At 36.8% G+C, this 24,467-nt stretch overlaps 2 protein-coding genes across 3 annotated transcripts; one reads left to right on the top strand and one right to left on the bottom strand.

Moving 5' to 3' along the window:
* The first annotated feature begins 563 nt into the window (after positions 1–563).
* On the top strand, positions 564–7,435 carry LOC110465615 (elastase-1-like). 2 transcript variants are annotated; one of them, XM_021521561.1, is made up of 6 exons: positions 564–678; positions 1,813–1,999; positions 3,043–3,139; positions 4,061–4,238; positions 5,175–5,314; positions 7,195–7,435. In XM_021521561.1, the coding sequence occupies exons 1-6, from the start codon at positions 642–644 to the stop codon at positions 7,348–7,350; spliced, it is 795 nt and encodes a 264-aa protein (XP_021377236.1). In that variant the 5' UTR covers positions 564–641; the 3' UTR covers positions 7,351–7,435. The 2 variants fall into 2 exon arrangements, 1 of the variants encoding a protein (XP_021377236.1); XR_002464631.1 differs by lacking the exons at positions 564–678; positions 1,813–1,999; positions 3,043–3,139; positions 4,061–4,238; positions 5,175–5,314 and adding an exon at positions 6,307–6,395 and having other exon boundaries at positions 7,195–7,278.
* Positions 7,436–9,586: 2,151 nt separating this feature from the next.
* LOC110465607 (NAD-dependent protein deacetylase sirtuin-6-like) lies at positions 9,587–20,093 on the bottom strand. Its single transcript, XM_021521547.1, has 7 exons — positions 19,912–20,093; positions 17,996–18,178; positions 17,470–17,706; positions 14,947–15,033; positions 14,272–14,606; positions 12,608–12,801; positions 9,587–11,995 (listed from the first exon to the last, which is right to left on the bottom strand). The coding sequence occupies exons 2-7, from the start codon at positions 18,129–18,131 to the stop codon at positions 11,797–11,799; spliced, it is 1,188 nt and encodes a 395-aa protein (XP_021377222.1). The 5' UTR covers positions 18,132–18,178; positions 19,912–20,093; the 3' UTR covers positions 9,587–11,796.
* Between the last annotated feature and the right edge of the window lie 4,374 nt (positions 20,094–24,467).

The following is a 24,467-nucleotide window of genomic DNA, read 5'->3' as shown; positions in this document are numbered from 1 at the left end:
CGTCTTGAACACCACCTGTTTCTCTTGAAAATACATGATTCCTGTCGGTGGAAAAGCAAATGCAATGTGACGTCATAGATATAGGATTGACCAATGAAATAACGTCCACGTCCTGGTTGCTCCAAGGCTGGTTAATTTTAACAAGGGTGTTTCCCATTGTTGGATAATAAAAAAGGTTTACCAACTCCTAGCGGGTTTATCCAACGAGTCGGGAGTGAGAGAACCTCCGGTCGTTGTGGGAGAAATACGTTTAACTAAAAGTACACGAAACACATACATGTATCTAAAATAAAAACCGTAACAAGCCATAACTTAAAGAAAATAAAAAAAGCTTATCGCACTTGAGCACTTCGTGAAGGAAACATGTGGACTGTTGTACAATCAATAGCATATACGATCTTAAATTGTCACCGACAAGTGCCATAAACGAGGGAAAACGGCACATTGCAAAAGATGAAATACCTCTCGAACGATGCAATGTTCGGTGAGGCGTCATAGGGCGATTGGCCGTGGTATATAAATAAGGAGACGGACGCTCTCTCATTAGTTTGTCTTCACCGCCATCTCGTGTGACAATATACCGAAGTCTCATACAGAGAATCGACTTCAGATCGTCAGGAGGACAGCGCATTTAAACCGCAATGAAGCTATTTCTCCTTTCCTGTTTGCTGTGCTGTGGTAAATATATATTTATATATGAAAATTTAAAAAATATGGCAGGACATGGTTTACATTTCTAATAACGGAATTTTCACTCTGAGTAAATCCTTTTCTCCCAGTTCCATATGCGTAAGATACAGCTGTAGCGAGGTACCGTTTCACAAGCAGGGTGTAACTTAATTACATGTGGGTGTAAATCCGTATGTAAGCCGTACGTGTACGTAATAGTTACGGTCCGTTTCACAAAGTATGTGTAACTAACTTACGATTGGGTGTAAATCCGTCCGAAAACCGTGTCCGGGGGTGGTGTAAATCCATACATGTATGTACCTTTTCAACGACTCGTAAGTGCGATTCAAAATACTCGTAAATAGATATACCCGGGTGTAAGTACACCCTGTTTGTGAAGCGGTATCAGGGTAAGAAAGGGATGTAAACGATTCTATCTTACACCCCGTTTCACGTGACGTGACGTCACGATTGCTAGATATAAGGACGTGACGACAGGAGTTTGGAAACTATCTACTGGTATTTTGACTTTTATACTAACAACGTTTGTAGCATTGCAGAGTAAAATGACTTTGAATAAGTTGTCTCAAGATAAGAACGTTTGTAGCATTGCAGAGTAAAATGACTTTGTATAAGATGTCTCAAGATAACAACGTTTGTAACATTGCAGAGTAAAATGACTTTGTATAAGTTGTCTCAAGATAACAACGTTTGTAGCATTGCAGAGTAAAATGACTTTGTATAAGATGTCTCAAGATAACAACGTTTGTAGCATTGCAGAGTAAAATGACTTTGTATAAGTTGTCTCAAGATAAGAACGTTTGTAGCATTGCAGAGTAAAATGACTTTGTATAAGATGTCTCAAGATAACAAAGTTTGTAACATTGCAGAGTAAAATGACTTTGTATAAGTTGTCTCAAGATAAGAACGTTTGTAGCATTGCAGAGTAAAAGGACTTTGTATAAGATGTCTCAAGATAAGAACGTTTGTAGCATTGCAGAGTAAAAGGACTTTGTATAAGTTGTCTCAAGATAACAACGTTTGTAGCATTGCAGAGTAAAATGACTTTGTATAAGTTGTTCTAAAATATAAACTTATAACATTACATTATTGTATTTTCGTATTCACAATTTTCACATTTAGCCGTTGCGTTGCCGCCTCGGTACCCCGAGGGTAGGATCGTGAACGGAGAGGACTCGAACCAAAGCCAGTGGCCGTGGCAGGCTTCTCTCAACTATAACGGCAGTACCGGGACTTTCTCACATATATGTGGGGGGTCCCTCATCGCCCCAAACTGGGTCCTCACCGCAGCGCACTGTGTCGAGTTCGAGTAAGTGCGGTCATGTTCGTTCAGTTTAGTTCTGTTCAGTTTTTTTATTCGGGCCTTTTTTATTTCCGTGAACCATCCGACTCCTAGTTTAATATCAAACAATTACATCATATAGTACATGTACAAGAGATTATGTATACATATTGAAATTAATAAGTGGTGAGTGAGCTTGCAAAGTACAAAAGGAGCTTTCCATATCAGACATTGATTTCTCTACGTTTTCTTGTAGCACATTATCAATACTTTCCGAGATTACACAATTCTTTTACATTATTAGTACTCAATAATTTCGTTAACTTAAAAAACAAATGGACCTCTGTGATAGAATCGTTCGATATATTTACATCTTAGGTCATGATGCATGTAGAATGCACATTTTAGGATGAAGTGAATTTCATCACCAGAAGCATAGCGAGTGCACAATCTATTCTGCCGAACAACATTGTTCCGTCTACCCACTTCAATATTTAAATTATGAGACGACGATCTGCAACAGGTCATGTCAAGCGAACCGAATTATTTTCACTCTCCCTTACCCCAACAACGGAAGCCTGAATTCTTTTCACTCTCCCTTACCCAAACAACAGCAGCCTGAATTCTTTTCACCCTCCCTTACCCCAACAACGGACGCCTGAATTCTTTTCACTCTCCCTTACCCAAACAACAGAAGCCTGGATTCTTTTCACTCTCCCTTACCCCAACAGGAGTCTGAAATTCTGTCAAAGATAATTCTAACAGCAATACATAAAACAAACCTATACTATGCTTAAAAGTAGATAGTAATTCATTTTTGACATAATTTCAGACTCGTGTGCCTTTCTCTATATTTATAGAGAAAAATAAGTTTGTAAAAGTGATCGGTTCTAGTCCAGCAATGATTGTGGGATTCCAATTTGTTGTGAGTTCTTTTTCATTCAAATATAATAGGAATAAGTTTAAGAATTATACAAGAAAGTCCCATTTAAAGTGGTATTTTGGAAGATTTTCTAAAATGATTTTTACTTTTTTTGGGATAATCAAAAACTCTTATATGAATTTTGCAGTTCCAACCGCCAAAACTTTCGGATTGTTCTTGGGGAGCACGTCCTGAGTTCGGACGACGCAACGGAGCAAACAGTGGACATCGAGAAGATCATTTTGGTCAGTCTCTGTAGGGGTTTCAGAGTATTTTTTCACATTACAAAAATATATATGCATTTCGTAATACATATTAAATTCCACTTCACACATACCTTCACACGAATCCATATTACTCTTTTTGAAAGTGGCATTTTAAGTTTTGTAATGTTATATAAGAACGGAAAGAAAATCAGACAAAGAGAAACAAGAAAACAAAGAAATATAAAGAGAGGTAAATGGACAGACAGACACACACACACAGACACAAACACACACACACACAGACACACAGTTTAAAGTACAGACAAACAGACAGACACACACAGACACACACACAGACAGGAATAAGTATTAAACACAACAAGGTAAATGACAGAAATCCTGTAATATATAGGTGTCAGTAGCTAGGTAATTGAGATTATACAGGTTTTATCTTCTGTATCGTCTTTTCTAAATAATACAACATTTTAGATATGATAAAACATATAAACGGCAAATTGGAAGTTTAGGAAATATCAATAAGTTTTTTTCCATTTTTTCCAACCAATTCTGGAAATTTCTTTTTAATATTTGCGAAATATTTTTCAATGTTGTAATGTTCCCTGATCGAACTTTTAAATCCTTTTATAGGTAAGGACACTTAGAGACATCTTGCTTTGTATATATACTGTACGGGGCCAACAAGAGTGAATAATATAAGTTGTAGAAACTTGTTTCATAATTGTTGTAAAATAAATAAATTTTATAATATTGAGGGGAATTGTCTATACTGAAAATCGGCGGCCACATTTATTACCACTGTGTTAGGGAAACACGATTCTTTGTTTCCTTGGGATCCATACTTTGTCACGAGGGAGCAGCATGATAAAGATTTGAACTCACTAGCTAGGAGACTGTATTTTAAGAAAAGTTGCAATTTCATTTGTTGTTATTCTACTACAGCACAGCCAATATGATGGATCTGCTAATGGAATACCAAACGACATCGCCCTAATCAAACTCGCGAAACCTGCTGACACTAGCAATACCGGTATAGGAGTTGTACAGCTACCGACAGACACCAACAGAGACTTCACCTCCTCAGACACCTGCTACATCAGCGGGTGGGGCAAAACGAGCGGTAAGGGTGCCTAGATATTGTCGCACTTTCCTTAACACTGAAAATATCTGACATTGAAATTAAAATTGGGTTGATATCGTTGTCTTACTAAGGGCACCTTGTAAGCGTTTGGGTTTAATGTCTTGGTGTATAGATGAGAATTGAACGGCGTTTTTTTTAATTTCTTGATGGTATGAACGCAAATCGATTACATGTATATTTCAAGAAGCCAAAATGTTTGTGAACAATTTGTGTTCAAACCCAGATGGACATTGAAAAATCCCTTTTAATCCTTATATTTATATTCTAAATATATATATTTGATATACTATCCATATCGAATTGTCTGTGTCGTTATTATAATATTAAGAGTATTTTCTCGTTTACGAAAAGTGTCGACAGTTCCAGAATATTTCAGAAAAACAAATTTTGCTACAGCGTCTGCATCACGTGATCATAATATGACCATTATTTAAACGTCATGCCGAAAGCGAAGGCTCTGCATGCACTACCTTTTGGGAGATTCAAGTAGAATCGTTTGAACTTTTATGATATACATCAAAATAATCGTACGACCGCGTAACGGTAAAATTGACTGGCTTTTAAGTCGAATGTCGCTCTTCTGTAATCTTCACAGAACAGGAATCAGTCTAGCAACTGCAATTTCACCAGAAATCAATCAAATAGCTAACCGCATGCATTCGATTTTGTCATGGTATATTTCAGGGGTGCTGAGAATGATTTAAGTGAGCGCATAACCACCTGCACTGGATTTTGAGAATGCGAGTTTAGCAACACACTATCTTATACAAATTATCCAGACCATTTTGATAAAGACTTGTTTCGTTTCACCAGCTAGTGTCCCTTTGTTCAGATGATAGAACGAACGCTATCCAATCAGGATCCGAAATTTTATCACGTGGTTACAACTGACTATGTAATTGTTTCTTCTCACAGCTGACAGTGGCCTGGCAGACGTTCTTCAGCACGTGCAGATAAACGTCATGAGTAACTTACTATGTAATATTAACTGGTTGTTACAGTCGATACTCTCAACTCACATATGTGTAGGCGGAGGATCTGAGTCCGCGTGTAATGTAAGTGAACAGCTAAACCTAGACCTAACATCCATTGTTTATATAATGTAAGTGAACAGCTAAACCTCGACCTAACGTCCATTGTTTACATAATGTAAGTTAACAGCTAAACCTCGACCTAACGTCCATTGTTTATATAATGTAAGTTTACAGCTAAACATCGGCCTAATGTCCATTGTTTAAATAATGTAAGTTTACAGCTAAACCTCGACCTAACGTCCATTGTTTATATAATGTAAGTTAACAGCCAAACCTCGACCTAACGTCCATTGTTTATATAATGTAAGTGAACAGCTAAACCTCAACCTAACGTCCATTGTTTACATAATGTAAGTGAACAGCCAAACCTCGACCTAATGTCCATTGTTTATATAATGTAAGTCAACAGCTAAACCTCGACCTAACGTCCATTGTTTATATAATGTAAGTTAACAGCCAAACCTCGACCTAACGTCCATTGTTTATATAATGTAAGTTAACAGCCAAACCTCGACCTAACGTCCATTGTTTATATAATGTAAGTTTACAGCTAAACCTCGACCTAACGTCCATTGTTTATATAATGTAAGTTTACAGCTAAACCTCGACCTAACGTCCATTGTTTATATAATGTAAGTTAACAGCCAAACCTCGACCTAACGTCCATTGTTTATATAATGTAAGTTAACAGCCAAACCTCGACCTAACGTCCATTGTTTATATAATGTAAGTTAACAGCCAAACCTCGACCTAACGTCCATTGTTTATATAATGTAAGTTAACAGCCAAACCTCGACCTAACGTCCATTGTTTATATAATGTAAGTTAACAGCTAAACCTCGACCTAACGTCCATTGTTTATATAATGTTATTTTAGTTAACAGCTAAACATCGGCCTAACGTCCATTGTTTACATAATGTAAGTCAACAGCTAAACATCGGCCTAATGTCCATTGTTTAAATAATGTAAGTTTACAGCTAAACCTCGACCTAACGTCCATTGTTTATATAATGTAACTTACTATGTAATATTAACTGGTTGTTACAGTCGATACTCTCAACTCACATATGTGTAGGCGGAGGATCTGAGTCCGCGTGTAATGTAAGTGAACAGCTAAACCTAGACCTACCAACCATTGTTTATATAATGTAAGTGAACAGCTAAACCTCGACCTAACGTCCATTGTTTATTTAATGTAAGTTAACAGCTAAACCTCGACCTAATGTCTATTGTTTATATACAGAAACCCATCCATATAGTGTCTCTCGCTTACACACAGAAAAAACCCTCGATACAACGTATAATGCGTATTCCATATACAGGAAACTATACAACACTCTTCATAGTAAAATGATATTTTTTGATAATGCTTGTCCACCTTTCACAAACAGTTTAGGTCTCAATTGACGTCTCTCTAGCTAATGTACAGTTAATCATCGATATAGCGTCCCTTATTTTATATACAGTAAACCTCCATATAACGTCCAACATTCATATTAAGATAACCCCTCGCCAAATGCGCCTCTGTTACATTGTATATACTGAAAGGTCTCGATATAATGTCCCTAACCCTACAGCATATACACAAATTTACCGTGAAGCCCAGTATATCTCCTCTTGTTAACTATAGTAAACTTCTTTAGAATGTCATTTTGTTAAAATATACAATATACCTCTAAATAATGTTCCTCGTTGAAACCGCTGTTTTCATTTTCCACCTTTCCCATTCCACCCTTTACACGTGTGTCTCAATATATCGCCAAACCCTTTTAATTTTTTAATATTTCAATGGATTAGTTATTTTATTTAAAAGGAATTTACTGAATCAGATCGCATTGTACTGTATTTTGAATGAGACAGAGAAACTGTAACGCACTTTTATTATGTTTTCAACACCCAGGGTGACTCCGGTGGCCCATTGGTCTGTGTGAAGAGCAACGAGTATATACTGGCCGGGGTGACGTCATGGGGATCGTCTAATTGCGAAAACATGCCGAACGTCTACACGCGCGTGTCAGAGTATCGCGGATGGATTGACGAAAATATGGCGGAATGAGGTGCTGTACTGTCGACCGTCCTATAGCTAATTGACTAGCATAGCTATGTCTACATAACAACCCCTAAAAAGTGAATAAAATTCTCACCATTATCTGTGTTATCGTGCTGACTTTGAATAATGTCATTTTTGTGCTTACTTCAATAAGTGAGTTGCTTATTCTAGAATGTTAGAATTCTTAGAATTAAACTTTTGGATACGTCTCAAACTTACCATAGAAAAAATAAATCCATACCTTTTAGAAAGCAATCTATATAGAGACGTTAATATTTTCATATCACATTTCATTTTCAATTTCCTTTACCAAATGACAAATGAAATTATCAGGAATTTACTTTTCAATTAGACGGCACTAAAAAAATGACAACCATTGCAACAACTATGAGTTGAAGACCTTTATATACCGCGACAAGTATATTTAATCCCTTTTTACAGAACCAATCACAAGGACAGTTGGAACTTGATATAAACAGTGCTACGGTAGCCAACCTAATAAGTGCCCCATTCTTTATAAGCACCGCCTATTTTTCTGGTTCAAATGTCTGATCTTGATCTCCTCATCATTATTTTCAAACAAGCAACATATTTTTTTTTTATTTTTTTTTTATTTCTGGAAAGTTCATACATCGTGCTAATTTTGCAAATAACAAGGTGGCCAGGGCACTCACTACAGCCGTTCGGTTGAATAGTATTTAAAATAACAAAGCAGAGTGCAACAGGAATGTAAAATAAAGTTTAATGTATAAAATGGTAACTGACAGCAATCTGTAACAAATGGCCAAAAACACCATTCCTATAAACAAGTTGTAAGGTACTATAATGTAAAAATACACAGTTGGTAGACAGGAAAATGTACGACACACATTTGTTCTAATTTGTGCTCCATAGCGATACAGATATACTATCAAAGTTGAAATTTTCGCTAGTGAAATGTTCATATTGTGACGCTTTAAACTGATTGCGGTGTGAAATGTTCACATTGTGACGCTTTAAACTGATCGCGGTGTGAAATGTTCATACTGTGACGCTTTAAACTGATCGCGGTGTGAAATGTTCATACTCTGACGCTATAAACTGATCGCGGTGTGAAATGTGAACGGTTTGAAATGTTCACATTGTGACGCTTTAAACTGATTGCGGTGTGAAATGTGAACGGTTTGAAATGTTCACATTGTGAGGCTATAAACTGATCGCGGTGTGAAATTTTCATACTGTGACGCTATAAACTGATCGCAGTGTGAAATGTTCGTATTGTGACACTATAAACTGATCGCGGTGTGAAATGTTCTTACTTTGACGCTATAAACTGATCGCGGTGTGAAACGTTCGTATTGTGACGCTATAAACTGATCGCAGTGTGAAATGTTCGTATTGTGACGCTATAAACTGATCGCAGTGTGAAATGTTCGTATTGTGACACTATAAACTGATCGCGGTGTGAAATGTTCATACTCTGACGCTATAAACTGATCGCGGTGTGAAACGTTCGTATTGTGACGCTATAAACTGATCGCAGTGTGAAATGTTCGTATTGTGACACTATAAACTGATCGCGGTGTGAAATGTTCTTACTTTGACGCTATAAACTGATCGCGGGGTGAAATGTTCATACTGTGACGCTATAAACTGATCGCGGGGTGAAATGTTCATACTGTGACGCTATAAACTGATCGCAGTGTGAAATGTTCGTATTGTGACACTATAAACTGATCGCGGTGTGAAATGTGAACGGTTTGAAATGTTCACATTGTGAGGCTATAAACTGATCGCGGTGTGAAATGTGAACGGTTTGAAATGTTCACATTATGACGCTATAAACTGATCGCGGTGTGAAACGTTCGTATTGTGACGCTATAAACTGATCGCAGTGTAAAATGTTCATACTGTGACGCTATAAACTGATCGCAGTGTGAAATGTTCGTATTGTGACACTATAAACTGATCGCGGTGTGAAATGTTCTTACTTTGACGCTATAAACTGATCGCGGGGTGAAATGTTCATACTGTGACGCTATAAACTGACCGCGGTGTGAAATGTTCGTATTGTGACGCTATAAACTGATCTCGGTGTGAAATGTTCATACTGTGACGCTTTAAACTGATCGCGGTGTGAAATGTTCATAATGTGACGCTATAAACTGATCGCGGTGTGGAATGTTCGTATTGTGACGCTATAAACTGATCGCAGTGTAAAATGTTCATACTGTGACGCTATAAACTGATCGCAGTGTAAAATGTTCATACTGTGACGCTATAAACTGACCGCGGTGTGAAATGTTCGTATTGTGACGCTATAAACTGATCGCGATGTGAAATGTTCACATTGTGACGCTTTAAACTGATTGCGGTGTGAAATGTTCACATTGTGACGCTATAAACTGATCGCGGTGTGGACATTTTTGATTTGGCAAGGGTTCTGAAATCTATACATTCTATAATCGATATAATTTATATATATACATATAACAAAATATTCACGTTCGGATATTTTAGTGCTACTTTACTAAATGCGGGAAAGACGAAGATTTGCATACCGCGAAAATGTTCCCTTTTACAGTATCCTAATAATTGTATATTGATATACTTTGGAACTCAAGCAGCGCACATAAGATACAATGAAGGATTTTTATGAAACGAGCTTGAAAAGGGTTCATAAAAACCAGTTGGAATTACAAAAAAAGGTTCTGTTTATCAAATAATTTTCTTCTTTTTAAAAAAAAAATAAAAAAAATAAAGCAGAAAAACTTTAAAAGGAAAGTATTTTTGTCTTCCATCTGCAATTGATGACGTTACTGCTTTTTACCTATGACATCATGACAAATGTTATTCAGCTATTACATATTTTATATTAAGAGTGTAATAAATAAGTGAATACGTGTAACGGTGATATTTTACAAAATAACAGCCTCATCATACAATTAATAAACTGTACCGCATCTCCCTAAATATTACGTCACGGACAGAACAAGTTATTGTGATAAAGGAATACATCGGACGAATGCACCTAGGGCACAAGTGGACGCATACATTCACACAATAAACAGGTGCTTTCTGTGACGTCAGATAATATGAGATGACACACATTATTCCTACATCCTCCTTGGTAGGATGATAATCACGTGGAGGTCGTTGATTTGTGTTAATGACTGACTTTTTGACGTCAGTTTAACTATGATGTCACACTGCTCCCTGCCAAACCTAATACTTTCATCCTGACAATTTTCATGTTTCATCTTGTTTAATTAATGATTAAAACATTATTCACCATCTAATATATCAAATAATGACTTTTATTACAGTGAATATGTAGTTATATTGACCTGAGAATGTGATAATCACCTTTGACTTTTGTCTCGGTCAATACCACTTTCTCAGGTTCATATAACCTCATATTCACCTTATTATAAGTTCATAACTGATAAATGTCATATGTGTATGGTAATTACATATTCATAATTTTTCTTTATATGCATGTGTTACGGAGGTCGTTATTTGTTTTCAATGCTAGTAGTCGAACCCCGGTCCTCTAGTTTACTATTCTTGTCGTCTACGGAAGAAGCTAAAGAGATAGATTCTCCCTAGCTGAGTCTGCAGCAAGTGGCTAGTACTTTACACATATTACATTTTATTGCAAATCATTACACATTATTACCTGCATAAAAAATTCAAATTGCTGTCCGAAAACTTCAACTGAACAGCAACAGTGGACGAAAGACGTAACGTTTTGATAACAGTTACAGAGTTCCAGTCAAAAAGGATCTCTAGCTACTGGCAAAATACAACGTCATGTATTATCACAGTGTAAAAGACAGGTCCTTGCAATTGTGTAACATGGCCTGAAAACTAGCTGTATCACACTATATCAAACCTCACCACAGGTATGTAATGAAACAATAAGGCAGGAAGAATATGGATTATAAGGGCCAAATCTTGGTATACAAATTACCAATTAATGACAGCTTCAGCCTGGATTAATTATTTTGAAACATTTTTTAATCCAAAGTTATATATCTGAACTATAATATACAAACATATATTGATTATATCTATTCTACCACATGAACAGGTATGTTATTGAATGTATACTTTCCTGTCTACTTTAGTGGTTTTAAGAAAAGTGCCCTTTTCATAATAACTGTGTTAATCCTTTTGTACTTTTGTGTGTGAAAACATTTGTATGTGCAAATATTTTTCATTCTTGCTTGGAAACATTTGTCAATTGTGTGTGCATACAAACTTTTTTTACATGATGCCTTGTTCAATTTCACCTAAAAGCAAATGTCACTGCTGATGTTGACCAGGCCCAGTCAGGACTGAGAATGATATAGGGGGTCGGCTTAATTTCAATTCCTCCTGAAAAAGGGGGAACGGTGCTAATTGTGATGAATACGGTAATAAACATCCATCTATGAGGGTCAGTTTGGATCAGAGTCCATATGTTTGGGTCTAGTTCTGTCGCCGGCCATCATACGACTGGCACCTCTCCTCTCGACCCCGTTCCCACTCCTCCAGCTGGCCGGCGTCCATCAACTGTCGCATGACCACTCTCATCAAGTCGTCACAGTCGCCGAACACACGACAGCCTAGCTGTGCTTTGGTAGAAGGGTCCTTTTTCTCACACACGTCATCGTAAGGTGTGATTTGTCTGCAACACACAGGTATAATGTTAATACAATCCCAATAAGAAACAATACTTGTAAAGTACTTTTTAAAGATCCGCTCTGTCTTAATTTGGGTCATATAATATAATATAACAGGCAAATACCCCAAGTACTCCTCTGTGAGTACAGTAGATTAGTTGCATGACTTTTGGATCCTTCACTTTGACCTTTGAACTTGACCTTTGTGACCTTCAGGGTTGGTGCATTTTTATTTTTATGATTAAAACAAATGTGTGACTCTACTAGAAAGTTACCATGACTTAAGCCCGAATTCAATACTCTTTCTATTTATACAGAAATAGTCAAGTAAAACAAATATTCTCATAAGCAATTTACTATAACTTGCATGGTTTTCATTAAGAACAGGCAGCAGACCAAAACGACTGGTTCAGATCTCAATTTGGTCCGTTCATATCACTTTTTTCTTTTACATCACATGTATTTTCATAAAAGTTGGGCGGTAAAAATGTCATTTGGTCTGTTCAAATGGAAGTTAGTGAAATGCCTGACTTGTAAATAATTTACCAGTGCACTGAAAAAATATTAAACAATCACAAACTGCCAGACACAACTTAAGGATTCTAAAGTGACCATACCTGTTGCAGATGACCAGTTTGACCGGCGTCTGCCCCATAGTGACGAGGCTATTGGCCGGAGAGACCTTGAGAGTTGAGCCGAGAGTCAGTACCATGTCAGCTTTCTCAGCGTTGTGTATCGCACTACTAAGTACATGTTCCTCCAGGTTATCACCAAAGTTGATGATGGTGTTCATCAAATAGCCTTTACATTTCTGTGAAAGATACAAAAGGAAGTTCAGAAAACTGTCAAAATTAAGTCTGTGGTTGCTGTATTCATCTCAGGGCAAAATGGTTTTCTAAAAGGCAGGAAAAAATATTCTGTTAAAATCAGATTCTATATTGGCTTAAACTTCTCCAACATTTAGCAATATGATGGATAGACTGAAAATTTAACACTATAAAAAAATGGACATTATATCTAAAATATTACCTTGAGGTCATAGGAGTTTATTGCTAAATGGAAGTAGGAAGTACATCCCTAGTTGATAATCCAATGTAGGGAGACAGTATCACAATTTCTGCATATTCTAATGTTTAATATTAAACTGATGAATATTGTATGTTTATTATTGACAGAACAGTGTGTTCTTTTAATATTAAAGTATTTCAAAGCAATCCAGCATTAATTCAGTTGTTTTTTAATTAATGCGTCACATGCATCCAATGTTCTGTACTTCAGGAAACCGGCTACCTATTTCACTACTGTGAAGTTTTTCAAGAACGATAACTCTTACCTGCAATTTAATACTATGTGCATATGGTTTTATTATTAAATGTCAATTTTTAAACGTGTATAAATAATTAATTTTACACAATTTCAGCATTTTTGAAATTGATATACATTAATGCAATACTAATCCATGTCAGTATCATTTTGATTGACATTATTTTGCAAAACATTTCGTGTTTCATTTTTTTTTCAAAATTCACTCATTTTTACATAGATTTCCATTTAAAATCCTTACAATTCTGACAACCTATATTTTTTTTTGTGGCAGAATTTTTTCTTTACTTCAAAGCAATATCACTACAAAATTTGAAGAAATTCTACTGAGAAATGGCGACACAATCCTATCACCTTAAGGATCCCTGTTTACTGTGTTTTTTCCTATAAACAATTATCTCCCCTTAACTTCCATTAGGATATAACAAGCACAGATTGGCAAAGCCCCTTCCTTTAAACAGGTAGCTTAATTGGTTAGAGCGATGGTGTAGCAATTTTTCAGGGTTTGACCCTCGTCTGGCACCGTTGAATTTTTAGGCCCAGAACACTGTTGTTGATTTATATTTTGTTTGTTTTATATATACTTTCTATTCTCATAAAAGTCATGCAAGGTATTGGTTTCTTATCAGAAATAATTTATCAAAGTTTAAGTCATGCCGATTTTTTTTTTGTTTCCAATTCACAGTAATACAGTTTTGGACAGTAGGTCAGGGATATTTAAGTATTTTTTTTCTTGTTAAAAACAGAGGAAGTTAATTGGAGATAAATGAAGTGAGTATTCCCTCAATTACATTAAACTCTTTGATAGATTTTGAAATATAATTAATTTTTCCGACTTAACTAAGCTTATTAGACCCAGATAGGTGCTGGAAACAAATTGAAACATGGCACACACAGGTTTCCCTTATTGTAAAGCATATTGAATCAAATTAAAGGGAGATAATTGTTGAAGACTCACTGGATCGGGACATATTCTGCCGGTCCTGTGATTAATTCGGCAGTGTTCACATTTTTTCACTGGCACTTTCGGGTCCTTCGGTCCTAGTCTATGATTGTGATTCATAACATAGCGCTTGTTGCATTTTTCACATTTCTCTACGAAACCATTTCCATGGAGTTCCGAAATTTTGTCCTCAGGAATGCCAGAAAGTCGATGAAGTCCATCCGTGTTCTGACTTATAATATACTGCAGGTAACCCATCTCGATGAGCTTGAGCAGGGCCTCATGAGTGTAAGTAGGGCGGAGTGACATCACATTTCGCTTGGCCTTTGCTTTTCCTTCCTTTTGGCTCCCTGTAATACAAGTAATTGATCAACCTATTTTTAAACCTCTTAAAGCTACAAACCACACTATCCTGATATTCATCTCCAATCATAAAGAGCTCCAAATCAGTCAATTCTGTAGAACATTTTGCCCCGGCCATTAAAGTTAATCACAAATGTTCCTTAACTGAAAAAAAAATGTCCTTAAGATTTTCTTTAAATTATCATTACTAAGGAAAATTTCCTTCATGTAAGACACTTTTAATTAAGAAAATAAGACAAATGGAATGAAATTGAAGACTTGTTCCATGATACCGAGGGCAAATTAGTATACAGTCCAGTTTATCGCTATACTGTGTTTATAACTCACCATGGTCCTTTTCTTTATCCCGGTTGGTCCACTTTCCATGGATCCCTCGAAAATCTCCAATTCCAGCTGATGTTGAAATCCCGGCCCCTGTCAATTTATTTAGTTACGCTGATGAAACAGGTGTAGGTATAACAATTTAGTTAACCTACACAGGTAAAACTTAATACTTACAGTGCATGTATATTACATAATAGGAAATTATACGGTAACTGTTTACACTTTTGGTGACAACAATTTTGTAGAAGTTATTGAGTAGAGTACATATTTGGCAGTATAATCATTCTTTCCTCTTGAAAATTCATGGTAAGATACAGAAACAATTGCAAATAATTTGCAGGAATTACGTTAGAAAAAAACTTTAAAAAATCTGACATAAAACATGAGAGAGTCCCTTTCCTGCTGTCTAGTATACAGGACAAGATTTAGAGACTCTCTTCCCTGTTGTCTAGTATACAGGACAAGATTTAGAGACTCACTTCCCTGCTGTCTAGTATACAGGACGAGATTTAGAGACTCTCTTCCCTGTTGTCTAGTATACAGTACAAGATTTAGAGAGGCCCTTCCCTGTTGTCTAGTATACAGGACAAGATTTAGAGACTCACTTCCCTGCTGTCTAGTATACAGGACGAGATTTAGAGACTCTCTTCCCTGTTGTCTAGTATACAGGACAAGACTTAGAGACTCACTTCCCTGTTGTCTAGTATACAGTACAAGATTTAGAGAGGCCCTTCCCTGTTGTCTAGTATACAGGACAATATTTAGAGAGTCCCTTCCGTGTTGTCTAGTATACAGGACAAGATTTAGAGACTCTCTTTCCTGTTGTGTAGTATACAGGACAAGATTTAGAGACTATCTTCCCTGCTGTCTAGTATACAGGACAAGATTTAGAGAGTCCCTTTCCTGTTGTCTAGTATACAGGACAATATTTAGAGAGTCCCTTCACTGTTGTCTAGTATACAGTACAAGATTTAGAGAGGCCCTTCCCTGTTGTCTAGTATACAGGACAATATTTAGAGAGTCCCTTCCGTGTTGTCTAGTATACAGGACAAGATTTAGAGACTCCCTTCCCTGTTGTCTAGTATACAGGACAAGATTTAGAGACTCACTTCCCTGTTGTCTAGTATACAGGACAAGATTTAGAGACTCTCTTCCCTGTTGTCTATAACACTGGACAAGACCTAGAGACTCTCTTCCCTGTTGTCTATAACACTGTTCAAGATTTAGAGACTCTCTTCCCTGTTGTCTAGTATACAGTACAAGATTTAGAGAGGCCCTTCCCTGTTGTCTAGTATACAGGACAATATTTAGAGAGTCCCTTCCGTGTTGTCTAGTATACAGGACAAGATTTAGAGATTCCCTTCCCTGTTGTCTAGTATAAAAGACAAGATTTAGAGAGTCCCTTCCCTGTTGTCGAGTATACAGGACAAGATTTAGAGAGTCCCTTCCCTGTTGTCTAGTATAAAAGACAAGATTTAGAGACTCTCTTCCCTGTTGTCTAGTATACAGGACAAGATTTAGAGACTCTCTTCCCTGTGGTCTAGTATACAGTACAAGATTTAGAGACTCTATTCCCTGTTGTCTAGTATACAGGACAAGATTTAGAGACTCTATTCCCTGTTGTCTATAACACTGGACAAGACCTAGAGAGTCCCTTCCCTGCTGTCTAGTATACAGGACAAGATTTAGAGAGGCCCTTCCCTGTTGTCTATAACACTGGACAAGACCTAGAGACTCTTTTCCATGTTGTCTATAACACTGGACAAGACCTAGAGACTCTCTTCCCTTTTGTCTATAACACTGTACAAGATTTAGAGAGTCTCTTCCCTGTTGTCTATAACACTGGACAAGATTTAGAGACTCTCTTCCCTGTTGTCTAGTACACTGGACAAGATTTAGAAACTCTCTCCCCTGTTGTCTAGTACATAGTATAATATTTAGAGACTTTTGCCTGTTGTCTATAACACTGGAGACGATTTAGAGACTCTATTCCCTGTTGTCTATAACACTGTACAAGACCTAGAGACTCTATTCCCTTTAGAGACTCTCTTCCCTGTTGTCTAGTACACTGGACAAGATTTGGAGACTCTCTTCCCTGTTGTCTATAACACTGGATAAGACCTAGAGACTCTATTCCCTTTAGAGACTCTCTTCCCTGTTGTCTATAACACTGGTCAAGATTTAGAGACTCTCTTCCCTGTTGTCTATAATACTGGACAAGATTTAGATACTCTCTTCCCTGTTGACTATAACACTGGACAAGACCTAGAGACTCTCTTCCGATTTGTCTATAACACTGGACAAGACCTAGAGACTCTCTTCCCTGTTGGATAACACCGGACAAGATTTAGAGACTCTCTTTCCTGCTGTCTAGAAATACTGGACAAGAGTTAGGGAGTCCCTCACCTGTTGTCTATAACACCGGACATGAGTTAGGGAGTCCCTCACCTGGTGTCTATAACACTGGACAAGATTTAAGAGCTACCATCCCCATCAAGACAAAATATTTATCAATTATTACCATACCTGTGAATGCGATGGGATATTTGCACTCTTTGATCATGCGAGCTATCCTGGTAGCGTCTGCCGTCAGAGAGTCCATGGACTGATGTAACTCGGCTGTATCCTCAGCCTCTAGCACAAGTGACTTCTCCTTACTACACAGGTTGGTGACCTTTGACCTGTTGGCTAGATCGCTCAATATCTGCCAGCACTCCATGTGAAACACAGCCCCTCCATCGGCTTCCCATTTTGCTAAGAACTCTGGGTAATAAAACACAGATGTTCTGTAGTTTTTTTTAAAGACTATACATACCTAGATATTTTGGCCACTAATGTTGCCTTCCTGGATAGGAATAAGACTCGCCAGGTGTGATTACCTGAGATTCTGTGACCTTTTGAGAACGTGACATCAATTTCATACAGTAACATGAAGTTCATGTTTAAGGAAATTGATAAAAAATTCTACAGGAGTTCAACAAAAACACCATTTTTACGTTTTTAATCAAATTGGTTGTTATAAAAAATGTTTCTACCAAGTGTATATAAATACCTTGCGTTGCACTGACAGTGTAACCCCTGACCTCTGCTCTGGCATCCGAAGGGTTTACCGTTCCTCCCAGTTTACAAGCCTTCAGATGACACTGATAACCACCAGCATTTGTTTCTCTTCCCTGCGCATCAGCCATTTTGTCACTTTATTTACGATCCTTCAGATTTCCAGCGTTAGACATACCTTTAAAATAATGTTCAATGAATTAATACATGTAGATGCGCAGGAGAAAATCAACATTTCAAAACGGAAATTTATATTATCTTACATATATATATATAGATATTGTACATTGTAAACCTATATATATATATATATCAGAGGTAACACTTTATTATTTTATATTTACATTTGCACTGCAACCCACTATATGAGCATTACCAGCAGAAATGCATTTCATTTGAGTATGAAAGCAAAACCTCTCGTGACCTATCACGTGGTTTACTTATGACATCATGGATTAACCTTGTTCAATGAGAGTCTTGTCGCTTCGCTTCGGATAACATGGAGAATGCCCTACGTCAAACACTCAAATGACTACGGTTAATTATTGGCGCCAATTTGATTAAAATAGGGCTGTTCTGCCAATGTCGTTTAAAGGACGACGCATAAACAAAATGCACTAAATAAATAAATTATTTAAGAACAAATAAATAAAATAAAACATTTGTTCTATAGTAAAAATGTAAATATATGGATTGAACCGCGTTTAAAAAAAAAAAAAGCTGTATGTACGCAAATTGGTTACATCAATATTAAACATGAATTAGCCCTACTTAGGGCTTCATGCAATATGGATGTAACCGATTTTTGTTCATACCTGCATGAATATTATAAAAACGCCTTTCAATCCCTATGGGAACATTCAGCAAAAAAATATTGATTACTTCTCAGCCACTGTATCAATTGAATGCGGGTTAAGGACCTGATGCAGGTGTGGCATGCATGGCATTGTGAAGCACATTAAAATAAACTGGGGTCAGGAATTAAAATACCATATATAATGGTTATGGGAACTGCAGTTCATTCCCCATTATGAACTAGCCTCTTCTGGTTAACCATCGCTGCAATAAACACTATAAAAGCAACATGATTATTTGAACAACACACTCCCCTTTGTGATAAATAAAGCTGCCATTTTTTTTACTTGACTTACATTGTAGTTCAGTTCCAAAATTTGTCTGTGTATGAAAATAACAATAACATGTGGTAGTATGGAAATTTAGGGCAGACAGGGGTGGGGGGGTCACCTTACCATAATGGTAGAATACAGCCAGGCACATGTACAGGTACATGATTAAGCTTAATATATACTACTCTGTTATTTTGACTTGAATTTTTTCACCATGTTAATTCATTTTTTATTCAATTTGTTGTTTTATATATGGATAAAAAAAACCTGGTGTATGGTAGAAAATTTGCTGGATGGGAGTGGAGTCAATGATAGGGAAAACCACACAGTATTGTTTTGTAGAGGAACTGGACGGGGGTCAGTGGTCTGCGACCAGGTAGCTCAATTGCATTGAGAAAAAGAAACAGAAGGGAGGAATGTATCGGAACTGGACTGGGTCGATCGCGTTTGGGTCACGGGTTCGCACCCTGGTCTGGCTGTACAATTTTTCCTCTCCTGTTACAGGTTTAAGGAATGTTAGATGACTGCGAGACCTAAAGCCCACTGTGACACTATTTTGATAACATTTATTTGTGTTTTTCAAATCGCCGACAGTAATAGAAAGACGTCTATACAATTAAATGTACATTGTACTTACTATGAGTAATCACGAAATAGTTACAGAAAATATGTAGGTATAACTGACTGGTACATCACACATATCTACCTGGCTTCCTGTTTTGTTTCTCAGCAACAATCGATAGATATCTATACCTGTGTAAATGTACATCACTTATATACTTACGAAATTCAATGTAAGTGTTTTCTCCTCGTCTGTCGTTCTTCGCTTACTTCGGCGCCGATCTACAGTTGTCTACAGTGGCACGTGAACCGGAAACTTAAGTATGTTTGTCATATCTAAATGAGACGATGACGTTTCGGATGGTGTAAACCGCTGAATCATTTATGTTGCCAACGCAAAGTGAAACTAGATGTAAACAAAATAAATCTGAGTCTGCTTAACGCTTGACTTAATAAATGCTAGACTTGCTAACGTTCCAAAGTTTCTATTATGCATACAACTCATTAAAATTATATAAGCTTATACCAGTGGCGGATCCAGAGGGGTTTTTGGGCTTCAGGAAACCCCCCCACCCTGAGAATTTTCTTTAAAAATCATGTATTTTCACCATTTTCCTCAATTTTTCCCCACATGGAAACCCACCCAGGAAATTTGGAAACCCCACCAGATAGGGCTCTGGATCCGCCACTGTATACAGTGGTTTATGTATCGGGTTTACAATGTTTTAAGTTATAATTTTTATAAATTGTTCGATTAAAATTGTTTACAACTTGAAAATTAAATGTGTTACCCGACCAAGGGGAACTAGGGAGGATAAGAAAACGTGCTCGTGAGAGATTTCCATATGATTAAACAAATATTTTTCCGTCTTCATCCACAGCGACAGTAAGTAATGTTAAAAATGTATTCCCAGCGACAGGCCAATATATATATAATCTAGCATCAAGTTGGCTGTTTGAAACTAATGGAAACTAAAGTGGACACAATGAAACTTGCTTGGTTTAAAAAAAAAGTAGTAATGATCTTTCCCTCTTCTTTCTAACTCCCTTTTGTACATTATCCAGCGCATGGCATGTAATCGACAATTTTGACGTTACATTCGCCATTACCACTAAGAAGAAGAAGACTGAGTAGAAGGGTGGTTTAGGTGTAGTGCTTGTTAATTGAATCTACTTTTAAAGGAAACAGGCTAGGGATGGAACCTTTACAAACGTACCACTGCCCCTGACTGTGGAGATTGTTCCACTCTGTTACCACATGAGTGAGCTCTAACGCTGGTTTTACATCTGGGTTTAGTAAATTATTTATCGTAGTTTACCCCTTGTTGTTGAAATATTTACTACTGTAGCGGAACTGGACTGGGTCGATCGTCGGCGACCAGGTAGCTCAATTGGCAGAGCGTCCGTCTAGGGTTTAGAGAGTCCCGGGTTCGAGCCCCAGTCTAGCCTTGTATTTTCCCTCTCCTGTTTACAGTTACACTACTTATATATTTCTAACACGATATACATCAGACGCCCGTTCTCTGTGGTAGGTCAGAAACTACATGTACATGTAGCTTAATTATAATTAGTCCCTCTTCTCTGGACATTTTCAATAGATATTTAATTTGTCCTTATAAATTAACACCTCAGTGATGTTCATAAGTTAGTGCCCCTTTCGCGTATCCGGTTCAACCGGTTTGCCTGTTTTTAAATGTGACATTTTCGTAAACCTGTCGGACCTGCAAATGTTTATGCAAGCCTTGCAAGGCTTTGTCAAGACTCGACTGAAAGTAGCATCAAATTACTAGGTCCGGACTTATTCCATAAACGAACAACTGTGGTCCAACCGGTTTAACTCACTTTGGATCGCGATTTGTGCAGGGTTGTGTACATTTTCCTGTTGATCAAACTTCAGTTTTAAACATCATACCCAGGTTATACATGTAGTTGGCTCTGGTTGGTGTGTTAACTAAATTTCAAGTTTGTATCGATAGTAACACCAAGGTCCTTCTCCCTTGTAACCGATTGTAAACCATACCCTACGTAACCTATGGTTTATAGAGTAGGGTGGGTCATTTTCTGAAGTCCCCAATTACAAGGAGATCGATGTCCATGTGTTTACACCCGTCTGAAGTCAACTCCACCAGCCAGGTGTTAGTCCATTCACACACTTTGTTCCGATCATTTTACAGATCGTTCTTATCCTCTCCTGGATCCAGTGCCCAGTATGTTTTGGTATCGTGTGCCCGGTATGCTTTGGTATCGTGTGCCCGGTATGTTTTGGTATCGTGTGCCCGGTATGTTTTGGTATCGTGTGCCCGGTATGTTTTGGCATCGTGTGCCCGGTATGTTTTGGTATCGTGTGCAAACATTTTAATCACGTTGTTAATCGCTTCTGTACAATGATACAAGATTTTTTATTTAATGTCGCATATTTAAAACAATAAACATTAACACTGTCGTGCTATTCTTGCGAAAATTAAGACTGGTCCGAGAATAATACCTGCATTTTAGGCTCTTTGTAAATACCATCCTTTATTTATTCATTTATGTGCACATTCCGATGTTCGTGTCGTCATTTCCGTATTGCGTATCGGGCATTCCATTACCATAGTGTAAATCGGCGCGTCGATTTACCAAATACAACCCAATACTACCCAATACTACCCAATACAAGTGTCGATTTACCCAATACAACCCAATATAGAGTTAAATGTACCCAATACAAGTAACAATGTTGTGCGGACCCGGGTAATTTTTGGCAAGATCGTCGTTATTTGGAAATCCTTGATTCAATCTATTTCATTTTAAAATATTTCATTGTTAATACAAACAAAGATAAATACAATTAACTTAGAAGAAATATAATAATACATGTATTAACAAATGGACCAGACCACAGGCATAGCCTATATACATGTAAGTCTTTTCTTAAGCTTTTATCTAATTGTGTAATTTTACTTTTTTCCCGAACATGAAACAATCTGAGCAAATTTATGTAATTACCAGTGGTTTCTTTTGTATTACCGATGGAAATCATAAAGTTACACATCTGTACACACCTGTTTCATTTAGACATCATCAGATCATACAGAGAAACAGGATTTGTAACAAATGTAATTTGAGAGATATAGAAGACGAGTTCCATTTTATTTTGATTTGTCCATTTTATAGCGATTTGAGGCACAGATTAATTAAAAAAATACTATTACAGAAAACCCTCAATTTTTAAATTACTACAACTACTCATGGATCCCTGAACTCCTTAGTATAAATAATGTTAGAGAGCTATCCAATTTAGGTAAATATTTATATTTGGCATTCAAGAGGCGTTAATTATAGGTTTATGTATTGTGGTGTTCCATAACTGTAATTGTTAATTAAGTATTTTTATAGTCACATTATTGAACGTTGTTTTATGTATACTGTGATGTCACTCTACTGTCTATTCTAATTATGTTTAGATAATGTTATATGTATATATGTATGTACCTATAAGCCTAAGGGCTTTTGGTTAATAAAGAATGAATGAATGAAGGTAGGGATTATGTCCACGTGTGATGTGATTGACATGTATTTAGGTATGGCTTTGGCCACGTGTCATCTGTACCAGTTTTACACCTGACCATTGATTGGCAGGTGATGCTAGCTACAAATAACAATAACTTTTGTATTTCTTTGATTTCTTTCCGAATTATAGTAAATCATTCCCGCGATAATTTACTTCATAAATAATGAAATAAATCTTTCTGTATTTTATCCAATATCACAACGATAAATTATTGTATATCATTTCGGTGGTAATTGATAAAATTACTTCATAAACGATGAAATATATCTTGCTATAATTTTTCCAATGTAACAACGATAAATTATTGTATATCATTCCCGTCAGAATTTACTTCATAAATAATGAAAATACATTTACAAGTACGCCCGATTAAGATCTACATATTTTTAACTTTAATTGTATACTTATTTGGTATATCAGTTTTATTGGGTGCTTACTTTCTGTATTGGGTAGTATTGGGTTATATTGGGTAAATCGATGTTCGTATTGGGTAAATCGGCGCGTATATATGGTTGTATTGGGTAAATCGACGTTTGTATTGGGTAATGTTGTATTGGATAAATCGACGGACCCGTGTAAATTATAGTAACACCGGGTAAACAATAGTACACGTGCGTGACGATAATAATTTTTTATGTGAACACCCGAAATCGAGACTTAACTTGGAAATGTGTAATCACACGTACTTCAGAAATAAAGCTTATGATACAAAGACAATAATTAACTCACGGGAAGACACTGACATAAGATCAGACGACTTCAAGAGGGTCGTATATGGACGCATAGAATGCAGACTGATGTGTTTTGTTTACCGACCTTACCTGTACATATGTGCACGTGCTAACAGTAGTTGACAAGCTCAAGGTCGCTACGACTTTTGTCGTCGAGCGAGATTACAATAACTCTGTGAAAATAGTGGTTTGTAAAATATCAAGATCCCTATAAAATGCAAGTGCATGTGCGTGCACGTTTAGTTTAAATCAATTTTATTGCAACAAAAGACAAATGGATTGGACAAAAGTTATTGCAACTTACTTACGTCCTTTCCGTAACAGAAAATATATATACAAAATTAATGAGTCACGTAATAACCTAATACAATTCATATATGTATATATATATAAGATGTTAAAGATGGGTAACAGCAAAAGAGGTAATGATAGGATTAGGGACACCAACGTATAGTTTTTAAATATGTATTCGGAGAGTTTACTTGAGATCGCGTG

Source organism: Mizuhopecten yessoensis, unplaced genomic scaffold, assembly GCF_002113885.1.
Source record: "Mizuhopecten yessoensis strain PY_sf001 unplaced genomic scaffold, ASM211388v2 scaffold11093, whole genome shotgun sequence".
Lineage (NCBI taxonomy): Eukaryota > Metazoa > Mollusca > Bivalvia > Pectinida > Pectinidae > Mizuhopecten > Mizuhopecten yessoensis.
Note: the sequence above shows the minus strand (reverse complement) of the source record. Positions and strands in the feature narration are given on the sequence as shown.